The 19,570-nt window shown below is 44.9% G+C and overlaps 1 protein-coding gene across 1 annotated transcript in view; it reads left to right on the top strand.

Moving 5' to 3' along the window:
- LOC141105374 (membrane-spanning 4-domains subfamily A member 4A-like) overlaps window positions 1-19,570 on the top strand; it is a 110,351-nt gene that overhangs the window by 63,540 nt on the left and 27,241 nt on the right. The window contains exons 4-6 of the mRNA XM_073595243.1: window positions 9,767-9,823; window positions 12,462-12,620; window positions 15,584-15,703. Of these exons, the coding sequence (XP_073451344.1) occupies window positions 9,767-9,823; window positions 12,462-12,620; window positions 15,584-15,703 (336 nt within the window). The remainder of the gene's footprint in view (window positions 1-9,766; window positions 9,824-12,461; window positions 12,621-15,583; window positions 15,704-19,570) is intronic.

Below are 19,570 nucleotides of genomic sequence, written 5' to 3'. Positions count from 1 at the left end.
ATTCAAAAAGTTCTTTGGTGTGGGCCTTTTTTGAGACGAGTGCATCAGATCGCACCGCTGCTATTTGCAACATATGTCTCAAGCGTATCTCGCGTGGCCAAAATATCTCCCGCTTGGGTACCACATGCTTGACCAGACATATGTTGACCTGCCATGCAGTTCGTTGGCAAGCGTATCTAAAAGACCCACACCAAAGAACAAAGAGGATCTCTCCTTGCTCCTCATCAGCTGAGATTTCCAACCCCACTAGACCTTCAGTCCTCTCTGAGACCTGCAGTGAGAGGAATGAAGGTGTAGAATTAGGTGTGTCACAGCCAAGTACTTGTGGGCAATCTGCTTTTGGTACACCGACGTCAGATTGTACCAGGCAAATTTCCCTGCCCCAGCTGCTGCACCGCCGAAAGAAGTTTGCTCCCAGCCATCCACATGCCCAGCGGTTGAATGCTAGCTTGGCAAAATTGCTAGCACTTCAACTGCTGCCTTTTCAGTTGGTAGACTCTGCCCCCTTCCGTGAGTTTGTGGAATGTGCGGTTCCTCAGTGGCAGGTACCCAAACGCCACTTTTTCTCACGGAAGGCGATTCCGGCTCTCTACCGGCATGTGGAAGGCAATGTCCATGCCTCGCTGGACAGGGCGGTCAGCGGTAAGGTGCATATTACCGCTGACTCATGGTCCAGCAGGCATGGACAGGGACGTTACCTAAGTTTCACGGCGCATTGGGTGACTCTGCTGGCAGCTGGGAAGGATGCAGGACAAGGTGCAGTAGTGTTGGAGGTTGTTCTGCCACCACGCCTCCAAAATGCTGATTGTGACACACCTCTCTCCTCCACCCCCTCCTCTTCTTCTTCCTCCATGGCCTCTTCCTCGGAACCAGCGGTGCTCCGTAGGCGTTCAAGGGGCTACGCAAGTACGCAGGCCAAAAGATGCCATGCGGTGCTTGAGCTGGTGTGCTTGGGGGACAGGAGCCACACTGGGGCAGAGGTTCTGTCAGCTCTGCAGGGGCAGGTTCAGAGGTGGTTGACGCCACGCCAACTTAAGGCAGGAATGGTGGTTTGCGACAATGGCACCAACCTCCTCTCTGCCCTCCGACAGGGACAAATGACCCATGTGCCCTGTTTGGCTCACGTCCTTAACTTGGTGGTGCAGCGGTTCTTGGGCAGGTACCCGGGCTTACAGGATGTCCTGAGGCAGGCCAGGAAAGTCTGTGTGCATTTCCGCCGGTCATATAATGCCAGTGCTCGGCTGACGGACCTCCAAAAGGAGTTTAACCTGCCCAAGAACCGCCTAATCTGTGACATGCCCACCAGGTGGAACTCAACGTTGGCCATGCTGCAGCGGCTGCACACGCAGCAGAGGGCCATCAATGAGTACCTGTGCGACTATGGCACCAGGACAGGGTCAGGGGAGCTTGGTTTTTTTTCCCCACGCCAGTGGGCCATGATCAGGGATGCATGCACTGTCCTGTCACCATTCGAGGAGGCCACGAGGATGGTGAGCAGTGACAGTGCATGCATCAGTGACACTGTCCCCCTTGTCCACCTGTTGGAGCACACGCTGCGTGGAATAATGGACAGGGCACTTGAGGCAGAACAGAGGCAGGAAGAGGAGGACTTCCTTAGCTCTCAAGGCCCCCTTTATCCAGACAGTGTTCCTGCGTGCCCGCCGATCACACAGGAAGAGGACGAGGAGGAAGAGGAGGAGGAGGAAGATTGTGTCAGTATGGAGGTGGAGCCTGGCACTCAGCATCAGCAGCAGTCTTTAAGGGATCAGTCCCAAGAAACACATGGACTTGTACGTGGCTGGGAGGAGGTGGCTGCGGACCATGTCGTTCTTAGTGACCCAGAGGACTCCGGACCGAATGCCTCAGCAAACCTACGCTGCATGGCCTCCCTGATCCTGCAAAGCCTGCGTAAGGATCCTCGTATTCGTGGTATCAAGGAGAAGGACCAATACTGGCTGGCAACCCTCCTTGATCCACGTTACAAGGGTAAGGTTGCGGACCTTATCTTGCCATCGCAGAGGGAGCAGAGGATGAAACATCTTCGGGAGGCCTTGCAGAAAGGTCTGTGCAACGCGTTCCCAGAGACTGGGAGGTTACAAACTCCTGTTTCTGGACAACGTGTTGCTGAGGCTTCGGTCAGTCAAAGAAGGAGCGGTGGAGAAGGTGGCCGTCTGACCGATGCGTTCAGACAATTTTTTGGTCCGCAGCCCCAAGGTATGATCGGTTCCAGCAACCATCGCCAGCGTCTGTTTTACATGGTGCAGGAATACCTAGGGGCAAGATCAGACTTGGACACCTTTCCCACCGAAAATCCTCTGGGTTACTGGGTCTTGAGGATGGATCACTGGCCAGAGCTTGCACAGTATGCAATTGAGCTACTGGCCTGTCCTGCATCCAGCGTTCTTTCGGAACGCACATTCAGTGCTGCTGGAGGCGTGGTAACCGATCACAGGGTGCGTCTGTCCACCGACTCGGTCGATCGGCTGACCTTCATAAAAATGAATGAGTCTTGGATCACCACCAGCTACCAAGCACCTGATGCTGATGTAACCGAATAATTTTTTTTGAAATCTCAGATCCCTTCAAAGACTGCCTATGCTGATGCTGAGTGACTATCCCTGAGTAATTATCCTCTTCCTCCTCAATCATCACGCTGATAGCTTGTAAGAACATTTTTGGTTCTGGGCGCCACCACCAGTGCCTAAGGCACAATTTTTCAGCCCCTGTTTAACAGGGGCGTGTAATTACAATTTTTGATGTAATACTTTGCAGCAGGGCTCGTTCCTGCATTCCAACTAGAGTGTCTGTGAGGGGTTGCAGTGTTGTGGCACCAGCACCAGTGCCTAGGGCCCAATTTTTCTGCCCCTGTCTAACAGGGGCGTGTAATTACAATTTTTGATGCAATACTTTGCAGCAGGGCTCGTTCCTGCGTTCCAACTAGAGTGTCTGTGAGGGGTTGCAGTGTTGTGGCACCAGCACCAGTGCCTAAGGCCCAATTTTTCTGCCCCTGTCTAACAGGGGCGTGTAATTACAATTTTTGATGCAATACTTTGCAGCAGGGCTCGTTCCTGCGTTCCAACTAGAGTGTCTGTGAGGGGTTGCAGTGTTGTGGCACCAGCACCAGTGCCTAAGGCCCAATTTTTCTGCCCCTGTCTAACAGGGGCGTGTAATTACAATTTTTGAAGCAATAATTTGCAGCAGGGCTCGTTCCTGCGTTCCAACTAGAGTGTCTGTGAGGGGTTGCAGTGTTGTGGCACCAGCACCAGTGCCTAAGGCCTAATTTTTCAGCTCCTGTTCAACAGGGGCATGTAATTACAATTCTTGATCTAATATTTCACAGCAGGGCCCTGTGAGGGCTTACAGTGTTGTGGCCACAGCAACACCTAAGGCCCAAATTTCTGCTGAGTATATAGGGCAGGACCCTACTTTCAAACATCTAACTTACAAACGACTCCTACTTGCAAACGGAAGGAGACAACAGGAAGTGAGATGAAATCTACCCCTAGGAAGGGAAATTCTCTCCTGTAAGAGTTAATATGGGAAAACAATTTCTCCTTTCCACTGATGCTTTCCAATCCTTGTTCCACAAAAAAACCCAAATTTTCAAAAAACATTTTTCATTGGGACAAAAAAGTGAGGTGAAATCTTCTGAAGAGGAGGAAAGACAGCAAAACAAATGTCACAGGGGTGATAACCCTTCCCTATGTTTTCCAAAAAGCTTAGAAAAGATTTTTTGGCTGGAGCTAAACACGTTAAAAATGTTCAAAATTACAAACAGATTCTACTTAACAACAAACCTACAGTCCCTGTCTTGTTTGCACCGCCTGTATACTGCTGTTCAGAGTATATAGGGCCTGGTGGCCCCACACCTTTCCTTATTTTAATTTGGGTGCGGGGTTCCCCTTAATATCCATACAAGACCCAAAGGGCCTGGTAATGGACTGGGGGGTACCCATGCCGTTTGTCTCACTGATTTTCATCCATATTGCCATGACCCGACATGACATTAAACCCGCAAGCAGTTTTAAATGAGATTTTTTCCTTTAAAAATGACATTTGGTGCAGGGACTGTTCTAAACATGGGAAACACGCGTCACTTTACAGGCATACTATAGACACCCCCCAGGTACGATATTTAAAGGAATATTTCACTTTTTTTTTTTTACTTTAAGCATCATTAAAATCACTGCTCCCGAAAAAACGGCCGTTTTTAAAAGTTTTTTTTGCATTGATACATGTCCCCTGGGGTAGGACCCGGGTCCCCAAACCCTTTTTAGGACAATACCATGCAAATTAGCCTTTAAAATGAGCACTTTTGATTTCGAACGTTCGAGTCCCATAGACGTCAATGGGGTTCTAACGTTCGTGCGAACTTTCGGTCCGTTCGCGGGTTCTGGTGCGAACCGAACCGGGGGGTGTTCGGCTCATCCCTACTGATGAGGTGGCACTAACGGGCACTGATGATGGGCACTGATAGGCGGCACTGATGGGCACTGATAGGTGGCACTGATGGGCACTGATAGGTGGCACTGGTATGCGGCACTGATGGGCACACATAGGCGGCACTGATGGGCACTCGTAGGTGGCATTGACTGGTATATATGGGTGGCACTGATGGGTACTTATGTGTGGCACTGATGTGTGGGCACTGATGGGCACTGACAGGTGGCACCGATGGGCAATGACAGTTGGCACAGATGGGCAATGACAAGTGGCACTGAAAAAAAAGCATTGCTGGGCAGATCTGGGCATTGCTGGGCAGATCATGGATATAATAGTGCCAATCAGTACCCATTTGTGGGCACTGATTGGCACAGATTGGGCACATGTGGATGGCCAAGGGGTACATACCTGGCCATCCACGTTGCCCCTTCCCTGGTGGTCCTAGTGGCATCCCTGGTAGTCCAGTGGGGTGATCTGAGGGGGGGCTGCGCTGATAAACAATCAGCGCAGACCCACCCTGCCAGGAGAGCCGCCGATCGGCTCTCCTCTACTTGCGTCTGTCAGACGCGAGTGAGGAAGAGCCGATCAACGGCTCTTCCTATTGACAGCGCGATCAGCCGTGATTGGACATGGCTGATCACTTGGTAAAGAGCCTCCGCCGGAGGCTTTTTACCAAGATCAGTGTAGCGGTGTGTCAGAGTGACACACCGCTCCACCGATCGCCGCGATGCGCACCCCCGGGGGCGCACTGCGGCATGTTATCCTGCTGGACGTCATATGACGTCCAGTCAGGATAACACAACCACTTCCCGGACGTCAATCCGCTATAGGGCGGGCGGGAAGTGGTTAAAAAGAAAGAATGCACCGGTGAGCTCAGCAACACCAAAAGACCCAGAAGACCACGGAAAACAACTGTGGTGGATGACGGAAGAATTCTTTCCCTGGTGAAGAAAACACCCTTCACAACAGTCGGCTAGATCAAGAACACTCTCCAGGAGGTAGGTGTATGTGTGTCAAAGTCAACAATCAAGAGAAGACTTCACCAAAGTGAATACAGAGGTTTCACCACAAGATGTAAACCATTGGTGAGCCTCAAAAATAGGAAGGCCAGATTAGAGTTTGCCAAACAACATCTAAAAAAGCCTGGAACAACATCCTATGAACAGATGAAACCAAGATCAACTTGTACCAGAGTGATGGGAAGAGAAGAGTATGGAGAAGGAAAGGAACTGCTCATGATCCAAAGCATACCACCTCATCAGTGAAGCATGGTGGTGGTAGTGACATGGCGTGGGCATGCATGGCTGCCAATGGAACTGGTTCTCTTATATTTATTGATGATGTGACTGCTGAAAAAACAGCAGGATGAATTCTGAAGTGTTTTGGGTAATATTATCTGCTCATATTCAGCAAAATGCTTCAGAACTCATTGGACTGCGCTTCATAGTACAGATGAACAATGACCCGAAGCATACTGCGAAAGCAACCAAAGAGTTTTTTAAGGGAAAGAAGTGGAATGTTATGCAATGGCCAAGTCAATCACCTGACCTGAATCCGATTGAGTATGCATTTCACTTGCTGAAGACAAAACTGAAGGGAAAATGTCCCAGGAACAAGCAGGAACTGAAGACAGTTGCAGTAGAAGCCTGGCAGGGCATCACCAGGGATGAAACCCAGCGTCTGGTGATATCTATGCATTCCAGACTTCAGGCTGTAATTGGCTGCAAAGGATTTGCAACCAAGTATTAAAAAGTGAAAGTTTGATGGATGATTGTTAATCTATCTTATTACTTTTGGTCCCTTAAAAAGTGGGAGGCACATATACAAACTGTTGTAATTCCTACACCGTTCACCTGATTTGGATGTAAATACCCTCAAACTAAAGCTGAAAGTCTGCAGTTAAAGCACATCTTGTTTGTTTCATTTCAAATCCATTGTGGTGGCATATAGAGCCAAAAAGATTAGAATTGTGTCAATTACCCAATATTTATGGACCTGACTGTATGTTGCTTGCTACCAACAGCATATTCTCCCACAACTTACTCTTCTAGTGCTACCATAATACACATCTACAAAAGAGACAGAGCTTAAAGTGGAGTTCCACCCACTTTTACAACTCTTCAGCATCCCTCACTAAACTGTGCACTGTAAACAAATTGCATATTTTTTAATTTTTTTTCTCAGCACTTACTGTATATCTGCTGTGTTCATTTTTCACTTCCTCCTCCCTGGCTGCGGCCCATCGCATCATTTCCTGTTTGCAATGCCTTCTGGGAAGGAGCGGCAACTTCCTCTGAAACTGCCGTTGCTATGGAAACCTGACCTGAAACCTATTACACTGCTTGTGCTGCACTGAGCATGTGCGAGATCTGCAAGGATGAGATCCAGGAAGAAATACAGTCTGGCTTTAGATGCCCACACTTAAGATGGCCATGGCCTGCTGTAAGTTTATAAAAAAACAAACTACTGCTATAAACTAACAAAACAGACCTTAGTTTACAGACTAACTTTACTAGAATACATTAAGCTTGTGTATTATAGGGGTATTTTTATTTAAAAAGTATAATTTTGGCCGGAACACCACTTTAATATCAAGGTGCAGACCATTGAATTCTAGCTAAAATCTGTTTTGGAGACAGACTGTAGAATGATTTCTTGTGTGGTCACCTGAACATGAAGTGAACAGAATCTCTCCAGCTGGAACATAGACAGTAAGAACCTCCTTCCTTATTTCAGTAGCATGAGGAAGAGTTGAAAATGATTTCAGATTTATCTGCTGTCTACATTCCACGCTGGGGAATTCCCTGCAGGAAAAAAAATAAAAATAAAAAAAATGTTGTTTTCCCATCTCAATGCTACTGAAAAAAAAGAAATAAAGTGTGAACTTGAGATCCAATTTAAAAGCACCAGCACAACCAATCAAAACAGGAAGTGTTTTCCTTACCTACCATTTTTTATTGCATTATAAAAACAAGTGCTCTTTAAGATGCATTATTTCCGTATCTTGTAGTTAGTGGTTTAGACATTAATGGCTGTGTGTTGAGTTATTTTGAGGGGACAGCAAATTCACACTGTTATACAAGCTGTACACTCACTACTTTACATTGTAGCAAAGTGTCATTTCTTCAGTGTTGTCACATGAAAAGATATACCGTAATAAAATATTTACAAAAATGTGAGGGGTGTACTCACTTTTGTGAGATACTGTATATCCCAGTGACCATAAACATATATATGAGTATATTTGTAACAAGAAGAAAAGTATGGGATTTTTGAGGTGCCAAAACACAACACAAATATATAAAATATATCAAATTTTATTATAAACATATAAAAATCAGCATAATGTTAGCACATATATCCATACGGTAATTGGAAAAATGCGAACAATTCCAATTCTCTATATGTTTGGCCAAACGATGGCTTCAGCAGGAGACTTTTTATCAAGCACTGCCTATATGATCACTAAGAATGAAAAATAGTCTGTTTTAGACAACAATATCAATAATATACAAAACAGAATTGAAATAATACGACAAAAATACATAAAAACGCATTTTCCTATATCTCACATATGTATCAGCCTGTACACTATCCCCGAGTCTCAATTACCTGAATACTGATGAATATCTTAAAATCCAATAGAAATTTGGCTACAAATCGCAAGGGTAGAAAGAAGTAGACATATGGGGTAAATTATGGGTTTTTTTAATGGGATCAGGTGACCATGCGGACACCCAGGGCGTCATCAGGGAACAACTTCCCTGGTTGCCCATCAGGGTGGCGCCATTAGCTGGGCATTTGCCAAGCCTCCATGGAGAGATATCTATTTTGCCCAGCTTAAATAGCCCCCTAGCTATTTAAGAACTGCCAGATGGCTGCAGACCTGTTTTTCTTTTCCTATTTGGCGGCTGTGGCGTTCATCTTGCAGGCATGTTGTCTGGTATGGTTACCCCTGGTCTGCCTAGCTTCATGCTCGCATAAGAGTCTGGTATGGATTTTGTGGGGGGGGGGGGACTCCCACTTTTTTTTGGCGTGGGATTCCCCTAGAATCCATACCAGATCATACCATACCTCAAGCCATATTTTTTCTTCATTATTCATTGCCGGCAATAGTTTCTTTTTATATTCAGCTGTCAGCGGGTTCCAAGACATCGGTTGTTAAGGACGTGACAGACGGCTTCTCAGCCTGCTCCTTAACAACCAGCTGTTGGTAAAGATGTCAGTGGCTGCAGGCTCTGAAGATTTGCATCTGAACTGTATGTAGAAATCACAGCTCAACAGCTGCTTTGGAAATCCACAGTGAAAACGTACTGGGAATTTGCACCGGACATGTGTGAACCTTGCCTAAAAAGTTTTGCCTTTCACCCCCCCATGCTCCCCCACTATCCAGGAGGACCTCTATCTTGACTCAAACACAGTGTGCACACTGAGAACCAGCAGCTTCAGGGATAACTCTTCTAGTGCTCTCACTTCCATCGGTTGGCTTTTTGACAGCTCCCCCCGCCATCTTGTCTGGCTTTGCTGCAGGCCACTGCAAACAGATACTCTGTGCACAGATCTTATAGACTTTATTCTGGGACCCACTGTTAGGAGTAAGTGCCAAGTACTATCAGTTTTGACATCTACCTTTAAGGATTTACCATACCTCCCAACTTTTTGAGATGGGAATGAGGGACACCTATCAGCAAAGTATGCAGGCATAGGACACACCCATTGCCATGCCCCTTAAAGGGGAATTGTACAAAAAAACATGATTGGTTAAACCCACAAGTGCTTTTTGCTTACCACTACTATTCCTTTATATTGGCTTTTGGAATTTACAAATGCAGCAATTTAGAAATCAGATGAAAGGTTTAGTGCTGGAAAACCTTTTTTGATAGATAAAAAGTGCATTTTATATACATCTATATAGATCAGACCAAAATGAGGGACAATTGAGGAGAAATAAGGGACAGAGGGACATTGCTCCAAATCAGGGACAGCTGGGAGCTATGGCTTTACTTACTGGTCCTCAGTGTCGGTGTTCTACCGCCTGCATTCATGCAAATTGAACAAAATGCCACCATATTTTTTAAAGAGATTAATTCCTATCATAAATTCCATCTAGTGTCCAAAATGCAGCATAGTTTTCTCGTTGAGGTATTTCAGATAACTAGACTGCATTTTGCCCACTAGATGGCACTAACAATACAGACATTTCTCTAAAAAACAAGACATCTGGTTCAGTTTGCACAAATGCTTGTGAAATTTGTGCAAGTAATGTTTTAGAATGTGCAGTTGTGTTCTTTCTTACTTATTATTATTTTTTATTTTTTTGCAGTACATAATTGCCGGATCTCTGACACTTGGAGCTCAGACAAAACCCAATATTTGCTTGGTGAGTTTTTGTTTTCATTTTCTACGTAGCTGAAAAGTAACATTGCTTTAAGGTGTGTATAAATGTTTTCCAAAAATTAAAAAAAAAGATTATATAGCTGAGCTAGACTGATTGAATAGCAGTACTTACAGTGAATGTCAAGCACCAAATGCAAAAGCAAAAAAAGCAGCTCCTGACAGTTTATGTAAAGCTACCCCTGAAGGAGCTGCTTTAGATTAGACAGGCTCTTTACCCAACAGTGCAGAGGCAGCCAGGCACACAAAAACAACAGTCCATTCACTCCGGATCAGTAATCACTCATATGCCCCGTATACACGGTCGGACATTGATTGGACATTCCGACAACAAAATCCTAGGATTTTTTCCGACGGATGTTGGCTCAAACTTGTCTTGCATACACACGGTCACACAAAGTTGTAGGAAAATCCGATCGTTCTGAACGCAGTGACGTAAAACACGTACGTCGGGACTATAAACGGGGCAGTGGCCAATAGCTTTCATCTCTTTATTTATTCTGAGCATGCGTGGCACTTTGTGCGTCGGATTGGTGTACACACGATCGGAAATTCCGCCAACGGATTTTGTTGTCGGAAAATTTTATAGCCTGCTCTCAAACTTTGTGTGTCAGAAAATCCGATGGAAAATGTGTGATGGAGCCTACACACGGTCGGAATTTCCGACAACCAGGTCCTATCACACATTTTCCATCGGAAAATCCGACCGTGTGTACAGGGCATTAGAGTATTGCTAGCAGGGGACTCTTCTTGCTTAGCAGCTGCATGCTGTATAGGCTCACGGTTCACAGGTGGGGACCATGAAGTAGTATAAGCACAGGCAAAGGCACACTGGAACAGTCCACGGTTCATGGCTGGGGCAATGAAGTAACCTGAGCACAGGTAAAGGCTTTACTCTCTAGATCCTGGTACATGCAGGGCCTTGAAAAAGTATTCATACCCTTTGGAATTTTTTACATTTTGTCATGTTACAACCAAAAACTTAAATTGTTTTGTATTTTATTGGGATTTTATGTGAGAGACCAACACAAAGTGGTACATAATTGTAAAAAATATTGAAAACCATTTATCATTTTCCTTCCACTTCACAAATACAATCAGGGAGGTAGAAAGTTCAATTTACAATACTGTAAAAGGTCACAAAAACTTGCATAATTTGGAAAAAAGCAATATCACACGTTGTGAAAAATTGCCTTTGGGAGTCAAACACGGTGGTCAACATTCCTGGAGACACCTGGGTTGAAGAGCAGATCTGACAAGCAGTGATGGCACTAGTTCCTGACCAATGAGTGTACATACTGGACATGAAAGCAGATCTAGACGCCTCTTGCTCTTACAGTATTATGTACTTCTAGAGTGGAGGAGTGGAATCTCTGACTGTTTCTAGAAGGCTAATCTACATCTGACTGATGATGTTGAAGCTCATCTGGTTCAGCTGAGAGTGCAATAACCAAGAGAGTTAGGCCCCTTTCACACATGCGGACCGTATGTCCGTATTTCATCCATCCGTTTTCGGATGAAATACGGACATACATGCATCCCTATGGGATAGCGGGTGTCAGCGGATGTACATCCGCTAACACCCGATGTCGTCCGTCCGGCTCCGCTCTCGTCCGATTCTGCAGACGGAAGAAAATCCTATTTTTCTATCCGTCTGCAGAGCGGATCAGAAGAACACGGACCGTCCCATAGGGGAGAGCGGAGATCTGACAGGGCAGTCCCTGCACAGTGTGCGGGTCCCGCCCTGTCATCCGCCGACTCCCCGCTGAGCAGCGGATGTTCACAGGGCGGATCAACATGGATCCATCCCGTGTGAAAGGGGCCTTAAAGCCAAGCAACTCCAACAGAAGGAACTGCTTTGCCAGCACCTTTGGCCATGATAGGGCCTGAATTCATTGCCGCTCAAGAGTAGTCCAACGTACATTGGGTCTGAGTACTGGAAACGGAGGGTCTTCTCAAGCAACGAGTCAGTGCTTGCCGGTGATGAAGGTTTTGAGGAGTGATTGGAACAAGCCATGCAAACCCTGAATAATATTTCTGAGACCCAGCATAAGCAGAGGATCACCAAGTGCTTAAGGGGGGCCTGCCTCAATAGCTAATCGGAACCTAAAGCTCAGCAAACCGGACTGTACCACCTATGATTACTTAAGTATCCTTCAAGATGTGTTTTGGAGAACAGAAAAGGCTTCCAACATCATGTACCAGTTTTAACATACCTACCAGAATGAAGGGGAGAAGCTGTCTGAATACAGAGGTACTTTGTCAGGATTATACCTTTATTCAGCAGCTGCTGATGCATTGATTCCAGTACACAGTAGATGAAGTCCAGATGAGACAGGTTTTAAGGGGAGCTCAACCCTTAGACCCTATCATGATACAGTTGAGAACTTGAGGGGATGGTCAGCAGATTCAGTGACTTGCTACAATTGTGGAGGCATAGATCACTACAAATGTGATTGTCCACGTCTGCTGAAAGGAGGGGAGAGGGCAAAGAAGCACACAGCCCACTTTTCCAGCAGTCATCTGAGTCCCTGGCTACATAACAGTTTGCAAACATTACTTGAATAAGGCTGTTTATGTTATTGTTGTATCATTGGTTTATTGTTCCTGTTTTCTCTTTACAGATCAGAGGCTCTCTGGGACTGAACATCATTAGCTCCATTTTCAGCATAACAGCTGTGATCCTAAACAGTGTTGATTTTCTAATCATGCGGTGCTACTTTTACAATTACTCTAATAATTACACTAGGTATGATGGGTACTATCTATGCCAACAGAAACTTGTAAGTATTATTTTGGTAATTATATAAATGGAACTTTTTTTTATATATTTTATTTCTTTAACCACTAAAGATATGTATACTGATTCAGATGTTATTCTATTGTTGCAAAAGTGTGCCTGTTCAAAAATGGGCAAGTTTGGGTATATTATAAATCATATAAAACCATTGTTTTTGAGTCTGTAAGTGGGGGAGTGGTGGGTGGGGAGGGGGATGGTGGAAAGGTGGCTGTGAGTTGGGTGTGGGTGGTGGAATGGTGGCTGTGAGTGCAGTAGCAGTGGATGGGGAGGTGGTGTGGTGGTTGTGAGATGGGGTGGTGAAAAGGTGGCTGTGAGTGGGAATGCAGTGGATGGGGAAAGTGGTGGTGGCTGTGAGTGGGGATGTCGTGGATGGGGAGGGGGATGACAAAAAGGTAGTATGGAAAAAGAAATGTAGTAATTGCGCAGGTGAAGAGTAGTGATAAATAATCAAAAAAGCAGCTGGCAATCACACAACAGAACACTTTGTGTAAAAACATAAAAAATAAAAAATTGCCACGCTAATAACTTGTGAACAATATGTAGCACCCTGATATTAGGCAGGGTTGCTAACAAATTTAGCTTTCTAGGTGGTAACTAGCCTGGCTGATTGATAGGGGATTCACTGGCTTTTTCTCTAACTCAGGATTTGATGCACCTCTTTCTTCTGTCACTAGGTGGCATTGTTGCCTCTGGCATTAGAACGATAAGGGCATAGGGAATCCAGACTAGGAGTGAATAGGTTGACTCAGCCAATTGGCAGGGGTCTCTTTGGTCCCTTAGCCTGCTGGGAGCGCCCATTTATTCGGGAGGAGTTAGGTAATCAGGGTTCTGTGCCACCTGGATGGCTGTATGGGTGGACATGTGTTACGAGGTTCCGGGTTGCTAGGCCAGAAGCCTGAGGCCTATCCTGGGAGCACCTGGCTTCTAGGCTGTCTGAGGCCTATCCACGTATGAGAGAAGCAGCGCGGGGTTGGGGCTTTTGGCCGAAAGCCCAATCAAGTTGCAAAGGTTCCACCGGAGGGGAAACCACATTGTTGCCAGCGGTGAGGGAGAAGCAGTTGCCACATGGGATGACCACTCCTGTTACCAGAGGCAAGTGAGGAGGATTAAGGTCAGAGATAAAGGAGACAGTCACCATTAAGGGACAACCACTCCAATTATCAGAGGCCAGTTCTGGAAGTCTGAAGAAGTACCAGAGCAGCCTTATTCACTAGTCGGGAATGGTGAACAAGTGGGAAAGCTTCAGCAGAGTGCCTAGCCAGGGACCCAGCGGGTTAGCAGGGTTGGCACTTGAGGAGAATACAGCGGGTTAGCTGTGGAAGTGTTCAGGGGATCCAGTGACGACTGGGATCTTGAAGTCTAGAGAGAGACTGGGAGCTCAGTTTGTGAAGATCTACAGTATGATACTGTGAGATGTGAGAAAAGATCTATAACGGCTTACTGTGAGTTACGTGTACGGATCTCTATTGACTGTTAAAAGTTCAGTTGCCATAGGAGACAGCAGTTCTACAAATACAGTTGCTGCATCCAGCTTAAAGGCCCTCTACCTGTATAGCTGTCTGCCTATTATTTTGTCTCGGAGTCTGCCAATTGCTATTGCATCTGCCAAAGGGTGTCCTGGCCCTAAACCCTCTCTCCCTCAGTTTTTGTTAAGAAACAATAAATCTCTTTTGTTCGTATTCAAAAAGTGACTGATGCCCATGTTTTCAACTTGCATTACATCCACCATGCCTAGTAACCCATACTGTGAAGAAGGATGTCAGCTCTCCCTCACTCTGGAGGTCACCATTAGGCCTTTGGAGGTTGGGGGTGCCGCTACTAATATAATAATTGTGATTAGTCCATAAAGTGTCCAAACATGAAGTAATCCTTGAAATCGTGTCTCTTGGGGTTATAGATGACATAAACACCAAGGTGCACCTTCCACTGTTAAAATAAAAGCTATGCCCTTACCGGATAGCTAGACTCCACGTTATAGGACCCTAGTAAGACATTGCTTCCAATGGATGGATCTTCAATAACGTGTGAATATAAGCCTTACTAGGCTCCTATAAAGTGGAGTCTAGCTATCCGGTAAGGACACATCTTATTTTCTCGGTGCAAGGTGCACTTTTGGTGTTTGTCATCTATCACCCCAAGAGACACGATTTCAAGGATTTCTTCATGTTTGGCTACTTTATGGACTAATCACTATTATTATAACTCAGCCTGTTCTCCAATGATTAGACTTGTCCTGACCCCTCCCCCCCCACTGCACAGCCATTCACTGAGAAGCTCAGTGTGCTGCTCCTTCTTCTTCCCCATAGCTCTTATGCAGCTTAGAACAGAGGGAATGTGTCTACTTATAAAAGAGGGAAAAAACGTATTTATAATGTTTTTTTCTATGTATACAAAAATGTTTGCTTTTCATTTCTATTTTAAACTGAATGTTTTTTTTTTACAAGGTGATCATTCACAATCCCTTTAAAATCCCCCACAAAAATGTGGAGCCTCCCACCCCCACAAACGTACAAATGTCAATGCATGTGTTGGGGGGTACCATATCGCCAAACCCGCCAGAGTGAGATCAATAATTCTAATCCCATATTCATGGATATCTCCAACCTGATGACTTGTTGGGGTTTTAAAAGCATTGCCTATGGAAAATATAGGCTACAGAAATTTGGTGCCATTTCAAGGGGTGCACGCGATTTTAAGGTTTGACATGTTGGGTATCTATTTACTTGGCGCAACCACATCTTTTTTTTTTTTTTACAAAAATGTGGGTAATTTATTGCGTTTGTGTGCTCTAAAATTTACTTTAGTGTATTTTTGTAATTTCAATTCTGCATATCCTAAACTGCTACACTAATATCATGTGACATAAAATATTTGAACTACCACCATTTTATTCTCTAGGGTGTCTGCTGACTTACCAACAGTTTTATTTATTTATTTTTTTTACAGAACACTGGTTATGCTGTTCTTTCTGTACTGCTTGTGATAAATTTGCTGCTCTTCTGTATAACCCTTTCCACTTCTGTTTTTGGATGCCGGTCTCTCTCAAAAGTACAAAATGTCAACCAGGTAAGAGACGTATGGGATTACTATTAAATTAGTGTCAAGTCAAGGCACCAGCAAAGTCTATCATCCACCAGCTTTGGAAAACCCCTTTGCTTTGAGATCCTTGTCCCAACCCTTCTCTGTGGCTTTAACTAGGATTGTGTTTAGATGTTATCCTGCTCTAGGTACTTATGAATGGTAACACCACCTCTTTATTTAGATTACTTTTTTTTTAATAACACATATAGAAATAATCAATACACCTTTAGGTTTACAACCTAACCTCTCCAATATGACTAACAAGTATCCTCATTGGAAGATTTCCACTGTGACAATTGTAAGCCTTAGTTTACACTTGCCCCCAGGTTTTACTGTGATGACAACAAAAATAGGTGGTTGAGCCTCGTTTGTACCACCTCTCAAAAGCAGCTGGACAGGGGTGCACACATACAGAGGTCAGTTTGTGGTGTGGCAAAAAGGATTCCCCCATCACAGTACTAAAAGTGACATATTCCAATGAATGGGGCCATGCTGCAACCGAACACTAGCCATTCAGTTGTCAGGAAAACGGCATTCAGGAGGTGACAGTATTGCCTCCTGAATACCTGTCAGCCGCACTTCTCTTAAAAGCAGCCACCACAGATCAATCTTCGAAGAGTGACACAGGTGTAAACAAGCCCTAAGAGTGGAATTTTCCTCACTTTACAGAGATTTCCTCCTACTTCCTATTGCATCTCCAGAAAGTGAAGTGAAATCTCCACATCGGGACCACAGCCAGCAAAAAATATTCTGACAAGGATATTAAGGCTTTCCTACTTCCTTTAAATAATAGCGGCACCCATAAAGTGGAAGTGTAGCTCAAACTTTTTAAAGTGTAACCAAAGCCTAAGCTTTTTAAAAGATGCAGATAGAGTGCTGAAGGGTTGGAACCACTGTCAGGTTTGTATTGCTGTTTTAATACTTATTAGGGAGATTCATGATCACCAGGGAGATTCATGATCACCAATGTCAATGGGAATGAAAGTGAAGGTAAATCCAAAATGTTATGCCGCGTACACACGGTCGGACTTTTCGTCTACAAAAGTCCGACAGCCTGTTCGACAGACTTCCGGCAGACTTTCGGCGGACTTGCGGCAGACTTTCTAACGAACGGACTTGCCTACACACGACCACACAAAAGTTCGACAGCCTAGTACGCGGTGACGTACATCAAGTCCGGCGAGACTATAAAATGGAAGTTCAATAGCCCGTATGACACCCTTTGGGCTCCTTCTGCTAATCTCGTGTTTATCTCGTGTTAGTAGAAGTTTGGTGAGAGACGATTCGCGCTTGTGAGACTCGTATTTTTCAGTTCGTTCTAACTGTTGTTCAGTCTGTGCTTGTGAGGTTTGTATCTGCTTTTCAGTGCGTTTGGTCAGTTGGCATTGAGAAATCTTTGTTTTATTGTCTGCTCGTTCCTGATTTTCAGGTCGTTCTTCACAGGCCTTGCTGTTCTTCAGTGCGTTCTGTTAAGTGCGTTCTGACCAGCCGACCGTTTTGAAGCCATGTTACCTGTACGTACTCGTCGTCGAGCTCGTGCATTGTATGTGCTTGGTGCTGTAGTTTATTCTTCAGACCAAGACCAGTCCATGAACAGGGCGAGGAGGAGTTCATGGACCAAGAATTGGTTGCTCCAGCGTGACCAGTTCTGTCACATGCCATTGCTCCGTCAGATCCGTGAGAATAATCCTGAGGATTTCAGGAACTTTCTCCGGATGACGGACCCCGTTTTTGACCGTTTGTTGGCTTTGCTGACCCCCTATATTAGCAGGCAGGATACCTGCATGAGGCAAGCCATCACTCCGGAGCAGAGGCTGGTTGCCACGTTGCGGTACTTGGCGACAGGGAGAAGCCTGCAGGACCTCAAGTTCTCGACAGGCATCTCCCCCCAGGCTCTGGGGATCATTATCCCAGAGACCTGTTCTGCCATCATCCAGGTCCTGCAGAAGGACTATATTAAGGTAAGATATTTTTCTTTTATTAGCATCACATGTTCTTTTATGTAATCTTTGATAATGTAATGTATTTCTTGCCTCAAACACTACTTACCATCATTGCAATATAGTGTGAATGTCCCCTTTTTATCCTCACACATGCAGGATTTTTTTCCTGTTCTTTTTTGTCATGCATGTATATTTTCCTTCAATAACCTCCCCAGCATGCAATGATGGGCACATATCCACCTAGTCTACTCATTTTGAATGTATTTTGTTTGAGTGTATTTAGTGTGCTTATAATTAGCAATTAGCTTGATTTCCCAACCCCCTCCCCCCCACCTAAACTCAATCCAAATAGTGTGCTTATAATTAGCAATTAGCTTGATTTGCCAACCCCCCACCCCCCCACCCTCGTAAAAATTTGCTAGAATGTTCTGTGGTGTTGATTTGTATAAAGCAAATATATGTTGCACTTTGCAAAATGCATGTGCACTCTCCAAGTGCATTTGTTCCAGTGCTTTAGTAAATGAGCAGAAGCTCTGCTGATTTCCATCATCAAATCATATGCAAGCCACAAAGTGTTTTCATTAATTGCCCTTGCATGTGATCGTGTACTCCTTGCAACATGACTGCCTTTTTACCTTACCTCATTTACTGTAAGCTGGGTAGCAACTGCACTTGCAGAGTGCGACAACTGCAGTCTTGTAGCCTTTTTAGTCCCTAAATCCCTGCGTGTCCTAAAAGTAATCTTTTTTAGGGATTTCACAACCCCCTAAAATGTAATCAATGTTCCATCAGAGGGGGTGAGCAATCTGATAAGTGTGCCTTTCCATATTAGTTCTTCCCGAAGATTTAAATTATTTAATGTTATACTGATGCTGGGGAATAATGTTTTTAATTGTATAATTTTCTTGCAATGTTATCTTCAAAATTAATGATTTTGATTTTCTTGTTTGATTCCCCAGTTTCCTTCAACGCCACAGGAATGGCAGACTGTGGCATCCCATTTTGCCACCCGTTGGGACTTTCCCAATTGTGGAGGGGCTATAGATGGGAAACATGTCCACATCATGCCACCACCCCATTCGGGGTCATACTATTTTAATTATAAGGGGTTCCACAGTATTGTTTTAATGGCGGTGGTGTCGGCACACTATGAATTTTTATATGTGGACGTGGGGAAGAATGGCCGGATGTCGGATGGAGGAGTATTTGCCCAGACGGAGTTCTGCCAGCGTCTCCAGAGTGGTGGCCTGGGATTGCCACCTGATGCGGATAACGTGGAAGGACTCCCCTTTGTCTTCATTGCCGATGAAGCCTTCGCTCTGAGCAAGCACCTCATGAGGCCATTCCCGCAAAGAACCCTCACCCCGGAGAGGAGTGTTTTTAATTTCCGGCTGGCCAGAGCTAGAAGAGTGGTTGAGAATGCGTTTGGGATTCTGGCCAGCCGGTTCCGCCTGTTTCAAACCTCCATTAATTTGGCGGAATACAAACTTAATTTTATCATTTTATCGTGCTGCATCCTGCACAACTTTTTACAACATTCTCCAAATTATATGGTAACAGTTGGGCCTGAGGCCGGACTTATCGATGACAACCTTACGGGCCTGGATACTGTCCGTACTGGCTTGGCCCCCCAAAGTGCCCGTTAAGTTAGACAGCAATATGTTAATTATTTTATGGGTAGGGGGGCCATTGCAATGGGCCAGGATATCTAAATATTTTAATTAAAAAAAATCTTGATGAAATCGTGAATTATATTTATTGCTTGCCTTTCTTTTGGGCTTTCTCCTAGGTTATGGTCGAGCAGTTGTAGTGCCAACTGTATTTTCCTTTTAAATGTCTAAATAAGCTCCATTGCCACTGTAAACAACTTTTTTAAAATTATAACCAAACTGATACTGAGCATTGAAAT

Source organism: Aquarana catesbeiana, linkage group LG08, assembly GCF_042186555.1.
Source record: "Aquarana catesbeiana isolate 2022-GZ linkage group LG08, ASM4218655v1, whole genome shotgun sequence".
Taxonomy (NCBI): Eukaryota; Metazoa; Chordata; class Amphibia; order Anura; family Ranidae; genus Aquarana; species Aquarana catesbeiana.
The sequence above is the reverse complement of the archived record's forward strand: the minus strand, read 5'-3'. Positions and strand labels throughout refer to the sequence as shown.